Below are 14,063 nucleotides of genomic sequence, written 5' to 3'. Positions count from 1 at the left end.
AAAAAAATGAAAGGCCTCAGAATCAAGTTTAAAGTGTCGTTTTATACTAATTACGATATTAGGAGTTGATTTAAGGTAAAAACTTGAGATTTAAAATTTTTTATTTTCAAAATTTCAAAGGGGGGACCCTTATCATTAATGTGGAACCTTGACATCGATAGTCGAAAAACGGTAATGGTGTTATTCCCTGGTTCAAACTGAAAAGAATTTAAGCTCTTCAATCATTAAGGCTTGTATTTGAAGCATTCAAAGAGCACTTTTCTATGTTAGCCATTTATTATAGCCATTGCAACAAGTGCTTGACTCTAGCAACATTTTTCCACCCACAGGTAGTTGGTTGCCAGTGGCAACAAGTGTTGTCCTGTTGCCAGCTTTGCCTCCTTATCAATATTTTTCTATCAGCTGTCTGCTTTGGTGTATAAAAGGACAACGGTTTTGAGCAGCTACAGGCATAACACCAACAGACGTCAAGAAGTAAACAACAAACGTCAACTTTAATTTGAATAAGCAGCTTTTTGATAAAAAAAAAAAATGAAGTCGTTTATGGGTGCTATTAACGTAGCCTACACAATTCTGTTGCTGATTTTACTCACAAAATTTAGTGTCGCAGGTGAGTTTAATACGAGTAATATTGTTGATTGCGAGGGGAACAGATTTCTAAGACAGATTGCTGCAGGAGCATTTAATCCCATGGCAATAAATCTCAGTGCAGCTGATAGATCACTATAGTACCTCTGGGATGAACCAATTTGTGTTCATTAAACACGCGTTGCATTTGCATAATTTACTAGCCATTTTTAACGTGGTCTGAGAACTAACTCTTTGGATTCATCTTGGTGAATGTGTCAAAGAAATTAAAAAAACGTACACTAGACTAGAGCAAGTGCATCTATTAAAACATGTAATACATATTTGTCAAGTAAAATTCTTTTATTAATTAATTTAATTAATTAAAGCCCTGTATATTTAAATATTTTCATGTATAATTTATAGGAAATGCAAAAAAGTGTTAATTTACTTGTTTGTTGGGGCTTCTTTACACATATTTATGAACATATATTATTTTATTTAAACCAGAGGAACATGATAAGAATCGTCGTGGCGCTAACATGGGACTCTATGCCTTCCCACGTGTAGGACGCAGTGATCCAAGTTTGGCCAGCAATCTGCATGATGCCAGCGATTCCTTTGCTTACGAGAGCATCTATGGCATAGGCGAAGTATCCGCCGAGGATATAGAAGGTGCGTTAAACTTTAACAGCCAAAGTTGATTTGTATATAAGAAGTTCAATTTTTTAGATTACCAGAAACGTGCCAGTTATTTGCCATTTCCTCATTTGGGACGCAACGATGCTGAAATGAGGAAATTGGCACATTTTTTGGCATTGCAACAGGCCCTGGATAAACGCACCGGACCAAGTGCATCATCTGGTTTGTGGTTTGGTCCACGTCTAGGCAAACGCAGTGTCAGTGCCAAGGATTATGCTGCTGCCGCTAAAGGCCAAAAGGAAGGGTACTAAACGATTATTATGGCTGAACTTACACTGAAAAGTGCTCGAGATCGAAATGAAAATGCACTTGTACAAGATAATATTTGCCTTTATAGGGCTTTTAAATTTTACTCATACTAAATATGATTTCTTGATTAAATTTTAAAGAGATCAAATAATTAAAAAAATATTAAAACGGGAACATAATTCTATAATAAATACAAAAATAACTCATGGGCTGGTGAGAACTTTTTGTTAAAGACACTATAAAATATTTGTATTTAAAATATGTAAATACAATATTATGATATTTATTATCTCGCTGTAGTGAAATAAAGTTTAACTGCAAAGTATTGCTACTCGGAATTTATTTCACAATGTCTTAGCCTGAATATCGAAATTACATTAACAATGGATTGAAAAAAGTATCTATATTTGGTGCAATTTTTGTTTTATCATTGTATTATGTATGTATTTATTTTTATTGTTTCACGAAATTCAAATGCAATCATTCTGATGAGGATTAATCCTCCTGCGTCTTGAACTTTCGCAGCTCGCTTTGAATGGCCTCAATGAGAGGTGCGGCCGATGCTGCCGAAGACTTTCGATTATGTCCCGGCGTATTTGCTGTAGACCCAGAGATGGCTCCCATTGAGATCTCCAATATGGTGTCGGGTCTTTGAAAGTGCCCAGCACTCAGGGGCCGCACCAGCGGAGAGTGCGAACCGTGCATGCTGCTTCCCCAGGCGCTGTAGGTCGGCGATGGCGGCTGCGTGGACTGCGCCGATTTCGGAGTCTTCTCTGGCTGTGCGGTGGCAGGTCGCTCGGCTGTGTTGTAGGCCTTGGGAGGATAGCTGCAAGAAGGTGGTTTTATTGTATCGTGACTATAATTAAATAACTTCCTTGATTTTTCTAAATATATCTCAAAATTTATTAAATTAAAAAGTATATGTTAAAGTGGGTACATTTTTTTTTTTGCGAATCGTAATCTACGATGAAGTCTAAGAAGAATTGCCCAAAAAACCATGGGTCTAAAATCAATATCGAGCTTACACTTTTTACAGATAAGCTTTTTGTGTTTTTTATATGGGTTAAAAAAAACCCCTAGATATAGGCCGAATGAATTTATAGCCGTTTTCACGACAGCACATTTGGCTCATTCGACGCCATTTTCATCATTTGGCCCAAATGTGTACAAAATCCGAATGATCATTTTGGATCATTCATAATGAATGAGCCGATTTTTTGCCATTCGCCCCGGGGAATTTCAGTATTTTTTTTTATCGAACACGCGATGTTTATCGATAAACTCGTAAAAAAAAAGCAATTATCACCTTAACCAGCTGTTTTCATCAATAAAATAGGTAGGCATTAAATTTGCGCCAATTATAATATCATAATAAATAATAAAATGTTGTTATTGTTTGCTTTTTATAATTTGTGCACAGAAGCCGAACAGCTGATTTGCTTTGGGTGTCTTAACAGTTTCACATTTGGTCGTGGAAAGCCAAATGTGAGGCACATTCAAATGTGAGCAAATGTGGCAAATGTGAGTGGTCGTGGAAATAGCCTATTAGAGATAAGAATTAGTTGGCGATTTTAATTATTTTTTTTTTAAATTGAATTTTAAGCATAGGTAAGCACTTTTGTCAGAAGTTTTAATAAAAAAAGTTAATTTTGCTAGTTAGTTTTTAAATTCAATTGAATAGACCTTATTCTCATCTCTAAATTCAATATAAATCGCTTTCTATTTGGGTTTTTAATTTGTTTTGTTTAAGAAGTAAGTTCTACCAAGCAGACAATTACCAATTAATGCTTTAGTTATAACTTCTCCGTAAGAAGTGGAAGCTCAATATTGTTCTTGGGCAATTCTTCTTAGAATTTATCGTAGATTACGAATTTCAAAACCGCTTTGTGCATTTTTTGTACTCCATACAAATTGAGCCACTCTAATATGTATAACTTTTATTTTATTAAAATTTGTCCACAATTTTTAAAATATAACTATTTAGTATATTTGTTTCGAGAGCCTATTTACCTGGGCAATCCTGCGGAGGAGCCGCGATGCTCGCGCTTTGTGGTGCGTCGCTTGTTGGTGAAGTCGCGGGAGGGCAATGGCATGGGCAGATCATCCTGGCTGGCGTACATCTGGATGGCGCCCTCGAGTAGGCCCTCGTAGTGGTTGCGTATGGCTGAGGCATCGTGCATGGGACTGGGGCTAAAGTCAGCATAGCTCCGGGCCTCTGCGGAAGATGGTTTGAGGAAGTTGAGTTGTGTTGTGTTGTGTTTTGTTTTCTTGGTAAATGTGGCTGGCTGCAAGTGAATATTATTGGATCTATGGTCTCTATCTCTAGCTGGTTATCTATGTTATTTACAGTTTACATTTGAGTTGTTAGTTAGCTAGTTGTGTGCATGCAACAACAACAACTACAGACTACAGTTGCCCAGTTAGTAACGTGATCGTGCCCCAATTTGCACGTCATCATCATCATCATTGTGTCCACCCGCCTCACCCTGGTTGTCAGCACTGCCGAGTCGTTTCTTGTGCCTCTTCCAGACGACGGGACCCACAAATCCCGGATCGGGATTATCGCTGTGCGACGCGGAACGCACATTCCTTACGGCAGGCGGAGCCTTCGGACTGGGAAAGCTGGCTATTGTTGCTATGGTGCTTTCCCTGCTTCCCAGGGACTTGCGTGACTGCGACTGTGACTTGAGTGATCTTGTCGAGCTCTGCGCGGCCGCTGCCTGAGGCGCCACGGCATTAACATTGTCGTAGTAGGTTACAAAGACGGGATCGAGGACGCGATTCAGCGGTTCTGGCAGTGTGCTCTTGGGAAAAGCCCGAACCGATGCCATGGAGAGAAAGGAGCCCACACTGGCCGTATCCGAGGACTTCTCTGAGGGCTGTAAGCCTCGTGAGCGTATAATTTCATTGTTGATGGCTTGAGGAGACGCAATGGTGTCGTCCTCGTGGAACTCCTTGTCCGTAAATACTGTTTGCTGCTGGAGTAGCTTGTTGCGATGATAATTGTTGTGGGGATTGTAGGCCTCGTTCCGCTGGAAGTTCTCATAGCTGCGACGCATGGACGTCGGTGAGTTGCCCTCCTCCGTGGACGAGTTGCTCTGATTGAGTGAGCCCTGTACAGGACTCGTTTCCAGCGAGCCAACGCGATTCTCGTTCAGGTAGCGACGCTTGGACTTATGCCGAGACTTGTCGCTCTTTTTGTCGGAGACCACAGAGGCATATATGGTATCCTCAAGTCCTCCCTCTGCCCGATCGTACTGATGACGCCGTCGCTTGTGTCCGTCAAAGAGACGGGCTGCCTTCTCGTCCAGTATCCGCTGCACATCGGCACTTGGCGGATTAATGGGACAATAAACCGACGAATCGGAGGTGTTGTCCGTCGAGGAGATTGAATCACGACGAGATCGAGTATGTGCTTCGGCAGGAGGAGCTGGGAAACTAATACGCGGCTGTCTCTCATACGACAAGTTCCGTACACCTGCGTCGCGGGAGCGATTGGTGCTTTGATCCCCACCATGGACATGCTCTGAGCCACCGACAGCGCTGTCCAGCAAGGTGCCCCGTGAACTGGGACGCATGGATTGACCCTCGGACAACAGCTCATTGCGTGACGATGTTCTGCAAGAGTGTTAGTTGATATGATGATCATCCAAGAGATTGTTTTGACCCACCTGTTGACCGCACTAAGTTCCCGCTGGCGTGCACGTGTACGTCCCAGCAGAAGAATCGCTACGAGCAGCAGCATCAATAGAAAGATGGCCAACGAGCTGATTACCACAAGTGCCACATTGTTCTTCACCGAGTTAAAGAATCCCGCATGGCTGCTCCTTGGAACTGGCGCCAAGGCAGTTGCCGTCGGCTCCCTAATGTAAGCTGTGAATGGAAGCAAGAATAACTCTGCAGACAACTCTACTACTCAATCTAAACAATAGTTGAACTTACGTTCGGACTTCATGTAAATGGCCTTGCCCAAGGTATTGACCGCCTCGGTCTCGCTTACCAGCTCCATATCCTTGGCAGCCGTTGTGGCCAATACGGGACGACCATTCACCAGCACCGTGTAGATGAGTTCGGTTTGATTGGCAACGGGACGCTCATGGCTGTTGGGGATAGAGAAAGGGATAAGTTCCAGGGATCGTTATCATTATAAGTAATATTATAAAAATTATTTGTTAAAAATTTAAATATAATTATATTTTTTATGTTTTTTATCAGGCATAATCATTAGTTTTGGGTAATTTAATAAAACTTCCCCCATAATCGTTATTTTTAAACGAAAAAAAAAATTAAAAATCTAAAATAATCTTAATTTTTGATAAAAAAAATAAAGATAAAAAAAATTATAATCATTTTTCGCTCAAAATAAAACTCAACAGTAATTAACGGATTCTGTGTAATTATTAGGAAAAAAAAAAATTGATACTAGTAAAAAAAAAGCTTTGTGATTTCTTTATAAGGATATGCAATACTATTGGTGAAAAGTCGAACAGAATCCGTAAACTACTGTTGAATTTTATTTTGAGCGAAAAATGATTTTTACTTTTTTTAACAAAAATTTTTGATTTTGATTTTTTTTCGATCAAAAATAATGATTATGGTGTAAGTTGAAAAAAAATGTAAAAAATCAGAAATTTATAAATCATTGCGAAAGTGCAGATATTGTAAATTTATAACATTTATAAAAAAAAAATAGCTTTGTGATTCCTTTACAAGGATAAGCAATAATATTGGTGAAAAGAGGAACACAGAATCCGTAAACAAGTTGAGTTTTATTTTAAACGAAGAATGATTTTTATATTTTTCCGATCAAAAATAATAAATATAGTGCAAGTTGAAAAAAAGTAAAAAATCTGAAACTTAAAAATCATGGCGGAAGTGCAGATATTGTAAATGTATAAAGGTTTTGGGTGAATCATTTGTTTCTAGGACAATTGTAATTTGCTGTCTTTTTTTACGTTTGTTGATCTTACAATTTGAGGTTAACATACGCGTCAGATGCATCGACATCGTTTCCACTTTTGTTCCACTTTTGCACATCGGATTCGCTGATTTGCGTGATGTTGTGTATGACAACTCGTACTCGCTCCTCCCTATAGATTGCCTGTTGTCGTTCCTGTTCCTGTTCCCGTTCCTGTTCCCTTTCTCTGTGTAGTTGTTGTGGTGGTTGTTGTTCTTGCTGTTGTTGTTGTTGACTTAACAACGCTTCACGAGCTTCCTGCAACTTCTCCGACCTGCCATTCTGCTGTATGAGTTCCCAGGGGATAAGCGTAACATATGCGCTGTAGTCCATGGACTCGCTGCTTGTTGTTGTAGGTAAAGTGGAGCTGCTAGGCGTCTCGTCCGACTCGCCCGACTCTTCCCAGTGACTCTCCCACTCGGGCCTCTCTCCCGCCTGCCAAACCCTTTTAATTTGGTGCTCACTATCCACATCCATATCCAGTATTTCCACATCATCGTTTGCCCAAGAGGTGCTTGTTGCTGGCCTGGATGTGGATGTGGATGTGGATGTGGATGTTGACGCTGACACTGACGCTGGCTGGCGACGTTCACGTGGCGTGTAAACTGAAACGCCAGCAATTTGTTGTGCCCCATTTATGCCCAGGTGGCGTGTTTGTTGTCTGCAAAGCCCAATTGGGAGTTAAGCTGTTCAAGCTGTACCTGGAACCTGTCTTACCTGGTGAATGCCAAGCGATACAGTCGCGCCAATTTCTCTTCAAGCATTGGATTATCCTTGGCACTGTAAAAGCCGGACATGACAGTCAATAACCAATAGCGACGATCGGTTGAGGAGTAATTTAGTGGAGGCATTCCAGGTGCACCCAAATCCCAATTGCCGCCTCCATCATCGGGTTTGCAGTCGAGACAAATTGGTATTTCAATTTCCTGTAACATAGTTCCCAAACAATACTTAACATCTGACCATCTTATGGAATATTAGTGCCCAGACTTACATTATTGCCATCTACATAGACGGTGGCCACCACAGTTTCCGTCTTGACTATCACATCCTTTCCCTTGCTAATGCCCGTGTGCACTTTCTTGAGATAATCGGGGGGTCCATCGCCCGAGCCTGTCCAAAAGAAATCCTCCAAATGCACCTCATCCTTAATTTCCGGGTAATCATCATCTAAGTCATCATCTGAAAATTACGTATTTTGTTAAATGTTTTGTCTATACTACTAATAGCGGTTCTTTGCAATTTTGCGGCTTGTTATTTAAAGTTTCTTGAACCTTTATGTAGTTACTATAGCAATTGGTGACGGGTGCAAAAAACTTTACAGACAGTTTTGGGTTTGCCTTGCGACTATCAGGAAATTGGCTATTATTATACAATGCAGCTATTTATTTAGTTTACAATGACAGTTAATATTATCTACTAGAATTTGTAACAGCTAGAAAGAAAGTTTTTCATATTGTAGAATACGATGTCCATTAAAGACAATATAATACAATATAAATAAATAGCTAATGGCAGAGTATACACAGATTGGTGTAGCCAAATAAATTAATTTCTATCGACAAATCATGAGAACTGGTTACCTACCCAACGTAGTCAATATTTCTAGCAATAGACGGGGATTCCCATTTCGTTTGCATTATGTTTATATTCCTTATTTTAATGCCGTACTTGGAGTTTGTTTGATCAATTGAAAGCGACTGCAATAGTGGCTGATAAATTATGCTAAGTGTCTCTCTATTGAGTGGAAAGAACCCTTTTCCCCTCTCTCCTAATTTCTGAATATGCTTTAAAGTAGCGCCGTCATTATGATGTCCTGGCCTCAATGATGATGACAATAATAACAACAATGCACAGCTAGACAGCAATAATTTTATCGATTAGCACTTGTGGTATGCTCCAAAAAAAAAAAATAAATAACAGCCGTGTCAAAGTTGACCAATTTGTGTGCGTGTTGGCGGGGCAATTAACCTGAACGCATATTTGTGCACCTGTGTGGATTTGGCAGCGGCAATTGTTTTCTCGCAATTACTCGTAAATGATGTATATTGATTGTCCTAAATTTTGATTTCTGTTGGCCAAATTCTCTACTGTTTGAGTAATGGCCAAAGCACTGACGCATAAAGCTAAAGGTCAAATCGCTTGTACCAGCGTCACACGACAACAACAATAGACTGAGGGTCAGTTTACCCACTGACCACAACTGAAAATATTTCCGAACAACAACAGCAGGCAGCATGAATACGAGTACTCATATTAACTTATCTCTGAGTCTCTGAGTATTACGAATATTTTCACTGGATTGTTGCTCAACTTACCGTGACTTAATTGTATTAATGGTTGTCCAACCAGCTCCCCCGCTCGACCCGTGCACTTGTGTAGAATGCTCAAAAGCAACAAAATTGACACAGCACTAATAAGTATTGCTTTCATTTTTTTTCTCAATTAAAAACTTTAGATTATTTTTTGTATTAATTATAAAAATTTTAAGGAGTATTTTCCGAGGTCAAAGGTCACATTTTTTTAAATTATTGTATATTATTTATATTATTCACTGTTAATTCGAATGAAATTTTCCCGATGCGTTGCATCGCGTTCTCGCATCGCTGAAAGTTGCCCGGGAACTGAGCGCTACGTTCTAACCCGAACTTAGGGGCGCACTCTGGCTCTGTTCTGGTTTGGATTGGTGTGGTGGTTGTTTGGTTATTTGGTTGTTGTTACCTGCATACAATGTTCGTATGCCCCATTGACGTTTGTTTGCTTACTCACGGCTCTCTGTTTGGGCCGCTTTGTGCCTGGTCAGTTACCTGTGGCAACAATCAAACAATCAAATTGCGCGCCAAGCAAACTCGCTTCTAATAAACAATTCACAGTTTCCACTTCCATTGCTTTGTTGTTGGCATTTCACACACACACAAAAAGTGCCGCTAGCTAGCGCTTTTGTTTTCCCCTCATTGTTTTGGTAGGTTTTTCAGTTTTAGCTTTTAAATCAAATATTTGCTATACTACGAAAGTATGACAAGTGCTAAGCTGAAAAGCATTGGCAACAAGTGTATTTTGCGGCATTACAGCAAGCTTACAGCTTTATGTTAACTTCCTGTTTTGTTTATGTTTCCTGTTAACATAACAGAAATTTAACATTAAGCTAGAAAGCTACATTACAGCAAGCTTCCAGTTTTATGTTAACCTCCTGTTATGGTTATGTTTCCGGTTAACATTGCAGAAAATTAACATAAAGCTAGAAAGCTTTATGTTCACACATGCAAACTCTGCTTGCAATGGCACTCTAGTCATTTGATTTTTTCTATTTGGTCGACTCTAAAGCGGGTCAGCTTTTAACAGCTGGTGATCAGCTGTACCGCGTTACACCAGGTAGCTTCTAACAGCGTGCACAACATATGCGTTAATTTTGAAAATTGAATTATGTTTTCATCTGCTTTGACATTTTTAAAGGTAAAAGTTCGCACAACAAGATTGCTGCTAATTTAAAATCCGGATTTTGGTTAAAAAAGATGAGGCGATCGATTTGGAATTCCGTAACCTTCAAATAGCTGCAGATTGACAGAAATTAAAATATATATCCATTTTAAAAGACTCGACCTTAGTCACCACAAAGTTATATATTTCTTCAGAATCATTTAAACTATAATTATAAGTTTTTAATCAAATTTAAAAAGAAAACTAATTTGTTATTATTTAATTTACATATTATCATTGTACAAAGGTTAAGATCTGTCAATTTAAAGAGCTGTTGAGAGTGTGTTGTAGTTTTTCGAAAAAAAAAACACCACACCCAGCAATTGTCAATTTTAATATTATCTTCAATTTGTTTCATGTAAAAAGCTAATCTGTCATCTGCTTGCATTTAACGTGACTAAAAATTAATTAAACATGTCAAGATTCTTCAAAATGCTAATTATTATGCAAATCATGTAGATAACTCGTCGGTTGCATTTTGTCAAAAAAATTCGGTAAAGCTGTGAAAAATCTTGAAGAAGAGTGCTCTTCAATTGAAGCCAATGACAAATTTACAACTTCTAGAATCTTAAAGGTCAGACATTATTACGCAATGTGAATAAACTTGTATTTCCAGATGACCACATGATAATGAAACACACCAACTTGATCTTGACATAACACCAAACTGAACTTGCTGGCAAAGTTCGTTCCAATCTATCAAACCAGTTTCAAACGCAACAAAGTATGAGAAATATTTTCATAATCTTTTTTAATTTTAAAAATTTAAATGCATAGTTCTTCTATCATTAACCAGCAAGAGATTTTAGACCACCAGGGGATAATTTGCGATTCTTAATCATATAGCGGGCCTTGTAACCATCCTTGTCGGCCGTGTACATGGTAATGGTATCGGTATCGGTTTTCTCATCGTAGGAAGAATAGGAACCCATCACAACCAACTGTTCTTCGGGCGTATCCGGATTCATAATAACGCCAACTTCCTCCCGAGTGCTGCCATTGGGTTCTTTCAAACTGTGAGATAATACAAAAAAATTTTATAAGGATTGCCAAGACAGAACTAGATTGATGCTTACTCAAAGCGATAGCCCTCCTTTGTGGGCTCCTGTTTATAAAATTCAGCCATAACTCTGGGAAATAAGTAGTCCACCCAACCAGCTGAGCAGTAGGAGGCCGTAAGAGCCACCAAGGCGGTAAATAAAATCTATAAATGTAATTACAAGGAACAATAGTATAAGGTATAAGTATGTAGTTACAAATTGTATTTGATATAGCTAATTACACTCGCTTAGTTTGTGTGATTCAATCACTGACACAACAGCTGCAGTAGTTCAAGCGCTTAACATTTTAATGACTATTATTCAATTGGAATGTGAATACTTTTAATGCTAATCAAATAGTTGGCTTTAACTCGTAAGACTTCACTCTCGGCTCGGATACTCACCAATTTTGCAGCTGTCATGTTGATGCGCGTTGAAGTTCAAAATCGAGACTGAGATGGAATCGTCTCGCGATCCAACAGCAGAGATCTGCATAGAATTTTCTACCGAAGCTTCGTCGACTGGCAACTGCGACGGCGACGTCCAAGTTTACCATATGATGTGCCGTATACTTAATAATTTTTTAATTCATTGTGGCTACTATTAAGTCAAACCGGTCCCAAATCAAGCACAGATCCAATGTTATGACTACTGTAGCCAACTTGAACTAAAGGTGCTTCATATTGTTGTCTTTTTGTTGGTTAAGCACTTGATGAGCTCCTACATAATTAACCAAATTAATTAATGATGAATGGGCTGCCACCTTCAACTAATGATCATTACGAGGGAGATATCATAAATAATGTGCCTAAGTACACAAGTTTCTCTAAAGCAACATAAGGAGGGACTAATTATAGTAAATAATCACTGTTAACATATTAATGTTTGGAATTACAAACTTAAGGAACTTATTTGTTAAATTAAATAAATGAAATAGGTTTAAGTCTACTAAGAACCACACCCTAAACTGTAAACTACTAATCCATTTTTAAAATTGAAGACTATTGAAATACCAATCGTTACAGATACGATAATTAAAGAGACGGTATTTTATTTCTATAAAATTTAATTATTTGTTTTACAGTTGCACAATAAACTTTAGTATCTGCCCTCGAAAATTTTTGATTTATATAAATTAGTGCTAAACCTGTGATCAGTTTAGCATATTGAAATAGTATTGAATTAAACATGTTTTTATTACTTTGTTTAGCTATTTCTGTTTATAACAAGTTAGCTATATATTTTAGTTATATGTGCTAAATTGTGGCTAAAAATAAATTTATGGACTTGGCCTTACAAACTATTTTTTTGGTAGATTCAATTTACCATATAAAATTTTTTTTACTACCGGCCATAATTATATAATGGCATTTTGCCCTAGAGATTGGAGTATGTCAACAGAGTTGAATAATTTTCTTCTGAAAAATTTAAACATACACATGTGAATGAGTTCCCCTTCTAATGACGTAAAGTGTTAACAGACATTTGAGTTGAAAATAATAAAATATAGACATAATTCAATTGGCAAAAGTTTCATTTCCGGCTTTGTGCGCATCAAAACACAAGTCGTAGGGGAATTGGAGTTAATGCTTCTGTTCTTGTCTCTGGTATGATGTCTGTTTATCTATTGGTTGGCTCTTTGGATGAGCTTTGATTGCGTATTTGCCTGTCTTGCAGTTTTAAAATTGAAGAGCGAAAGCAAGAACGGCTTTGGCAATAAACGAGAATAGCCAGCAAAAACCCTTTGAAAACTTATTTGACTCACATTGTTCGACGCACACAGTCAAAAAGCGGCCAATACTCGTTGCTTGACTGGTTGCAACTAAGCCGCAAATTCGGGCTGCAAAATATGAGCTCATAAGTCGCAAAAACAAAGCAGCAATAGCTTACCAAAGTTGCCCTTGTTCCAAGCACACAAATCACTTGGGCTGTCCCAATGCAGGAACAACGTCAAGCGAGTCGAGCGTGTCGAGCGGGTCGAGCGGGACACGAGACCCGGGACACGGGGCATGGGGCACTAGGCAGGTCCTGCGATTTGATAGTTCGATGAATTTGCAACAAAGTTTATGACTTTTTGCATTTAGTGAATATTTAATTGCCAAGTCGTGCGGAAGTTTTGAATCAGAACGAATCCAAATTAAAGCAAGTGAGAACGCTGTAGTCGTGTGTGCTCGGCTATAAGAAACCTCCTTCTGCATCCCAATTTTAAAATAATTGAGGGTATAAATAGAGTATCGATGCTTTCCACTTGTACTAGTCAATGCATCATAACCATGTCACGTATTCACATTTCTTGACATTCCATTTACTTTGGGTGCCGTGAAATTAAATAAGAAGATCGTGTAAAATAAACAGAACTAATTTGAGAGGCCCTAAAGGGAAATATACCCTAAAGAGGGCATATTAAAAAATAGTAAGAAGTTTATTTTATAATATTTTTAGCAGTTAATTTGTAGATTTCAAGCAACATTAACCAGAGTTTTCAAATATTAAAGACGTTCACCTAAGATATAATATGATTAAAGAACGTCTAGAATCAGGGATGATATTACGCATACGCCGCGATGCCAGCAGCTTTCATTCTCTTCTTTATTGGCTTCTAATGCCTCTGACTATTTTATCCCATGACCAGTTCGCCAGCAGCTCAACTTGTCGTTTATTCTGTCAATTATCATTAACTTCGAAATGCTCCTGTCTTCACCAAGGTTGTCGCACCGTTTACAGGACCCAGCAGTTCTACAGCTCCACGACAGTTTAACGGCACGTACTTCGCAGGTAAAATGTCTAATGCTATATAAATTGTTATTGCTTGTGCGTATAATTTGCGTGTCTGTTTAGACAATAGCAGTGCTACATGTCCCCATTTATTGGTAGTTTGTGAGGCGTAATTTAATTGCATTTTAGACTGTGTTGTATCTGTGAAAAAAGCTCTCAGTATAAATATTTTAGTCAAAGTTTTAATAGAGAACATTCATTTTCGATATAGATTTTAAATTAGATATGTAATGAAAGTAGTCAGTATTATATTTCAAGTACTTTTTATCTATATTGTGCCTCTTAAAGATATTCTT

The 14,063-nt window shown here is 38.4% G+C and overlaps 3 protein-coding genes across 3 annotated transcripts; 1 reads left to right on the top strand and 2 right to left on the bottom strand.

Annotated features, from left to right (window-relative positions):
* Positions 1–469: 469 nt before the first annotated feature.
* On the top strand, positions 470–1,805 carry LOC117790556 (cardio acceleratory peptide 2b). The gene is made up of 3 exons (XM_034630037.1): positions 470–610; positions 1,078–1,242; positions 1,300–1,805. Exons 1-3 carry the CDS (start codon positions 532–534, stop codon positions 1,518–1,520), a joined length of 465 nt encoding a protein of 154 aa, XP_034485928.1. The 5' UTR covers positions 470–531; the 3' UTR covers positions 1,521–1,805.
* A 21-nt stretch (positions 1,806–1,826) lies between these two features.
* LOC117789489 lies at positions 1,827–8,908 on the bottom strand. The gene is made up of 9 exons (XM_034628519.1): positions 8,794–8,908; positions 7,470–7,657; positions 7,193–7,401; positions 6,489–7,136; positions 5,461–5,618; positions 5,190–5,391; positions 4,004–5,136; positions 3,529–3,733; positions 1,827–2,344 (listed from the first exon to the last, which is right to left on the bottom strand). Exons 1-9 carry the CDS (start codon positions 8,906–8,908, stop codon positions 2,014–2,016), a joined length of 3,189 nt encoding a protein of 1,062 aa, XP_034484410.1. The 3' UTR covers positions 1,827–2,013.
* A 1,829-nt stretch (positions 8,909–10,737) lies between these two features.
* LOC117790985 lies at positions 10,738–11,466 on the bottom strand. The gene is made up of 3 exons (XM_034630612.1): positions 11,397–11,466; positions 11,029–11,156; positions 10,738–10,966 (listed from the first exon to the last, which is right to left on the bottom strand). The coding sequence occupies exons 1-3, from the start codon at positions 11,412–11,414 to the stop codon at positions 10,741–10,743; spliced, it is 372 nt and encodes a 123-aa protein (XP_034486503.1). The 5' UTR covers positions 11,415–11,466; the 3' UTR covers positions 10,738–10,740.
* Between the last annotated feature and the right edge of the window lie 2,597 nt (positions 11,467–14,063).

The sequence above is a fragment of the Drosophila innubila genome (assembly GCF_004354385.1).
Source record: "Drosophila innubila isolate TH190305 chromosome 3R unlocalized genomic scaffold, UK_Dinn_1.0 2_E_3R, whole genome shotgun sequence".
In the NCBI taxonomy this organism is placed as follows: Eukaryota; Metazoa; Arthropoda; class Insecta; order Diptera; family Drosophilidae; genus Drosophila; species Drosophila innubila.
This window is presented reverse-complemented; position numbering and strand designations above follow the sequence as displayed.

Excerpts from the sequence above, each read along its gene's own strand:
- LOC117790556 (XM_034630037.1), top strand. The coding sequence starts at position 532 with ATGAAGTCGTTTATGGGTGCTATTAACGTAGCCTACACAATTCTGTTG. Across the intron at positions 611-1,077 it reads CACAAAATTTAGTGTCGCAG|AGGAACATGATAAGAATCGT; the intron begins GTGAGTTTAATA and ends TATTTAAACCAG. Across the intron at positions 1,243-1,299 it reads ATCCGCCGAGGATATAGAAG|ATTACCAGAAACGTGCCAGT; the intron begins GTGCGTTAAACT and ends TCAATTTTTTAG.
- LOC117790985 (XM_034630612.1), bottom strand. Across the intron at positions 10,967-11,028 it reads AAGGAGGGCTATCGCTTTGA|TTTGAAAGAACCCAATGGCA; the intron begins GTAAGCATCAAT and ends ATTATCTCACAG.
- LOC117789489 (XM_034628519.1), bottom strand. The coding sequence starts at position 8,908 with ATGAAAGCAATACTTATTAGTGCTGTGTCAATTTTGTTGCTTTTGAGC. Across the intron at positions 7,658-8,793 it reads ATTAATACAATTAAGTCACG|ATGATGACTTAGATGATGAT; the intron begins GTAAGTTGAGCA and ends CGTAATTTTCAG. Across the intron at positions 5,137-5,189 it reads GAACTTAGTGCGGTCAACAG|AACATCGTCACGCAATGAGC; the intron begins GTGGGTCAAAAC and ends ACACTCTTGCAG.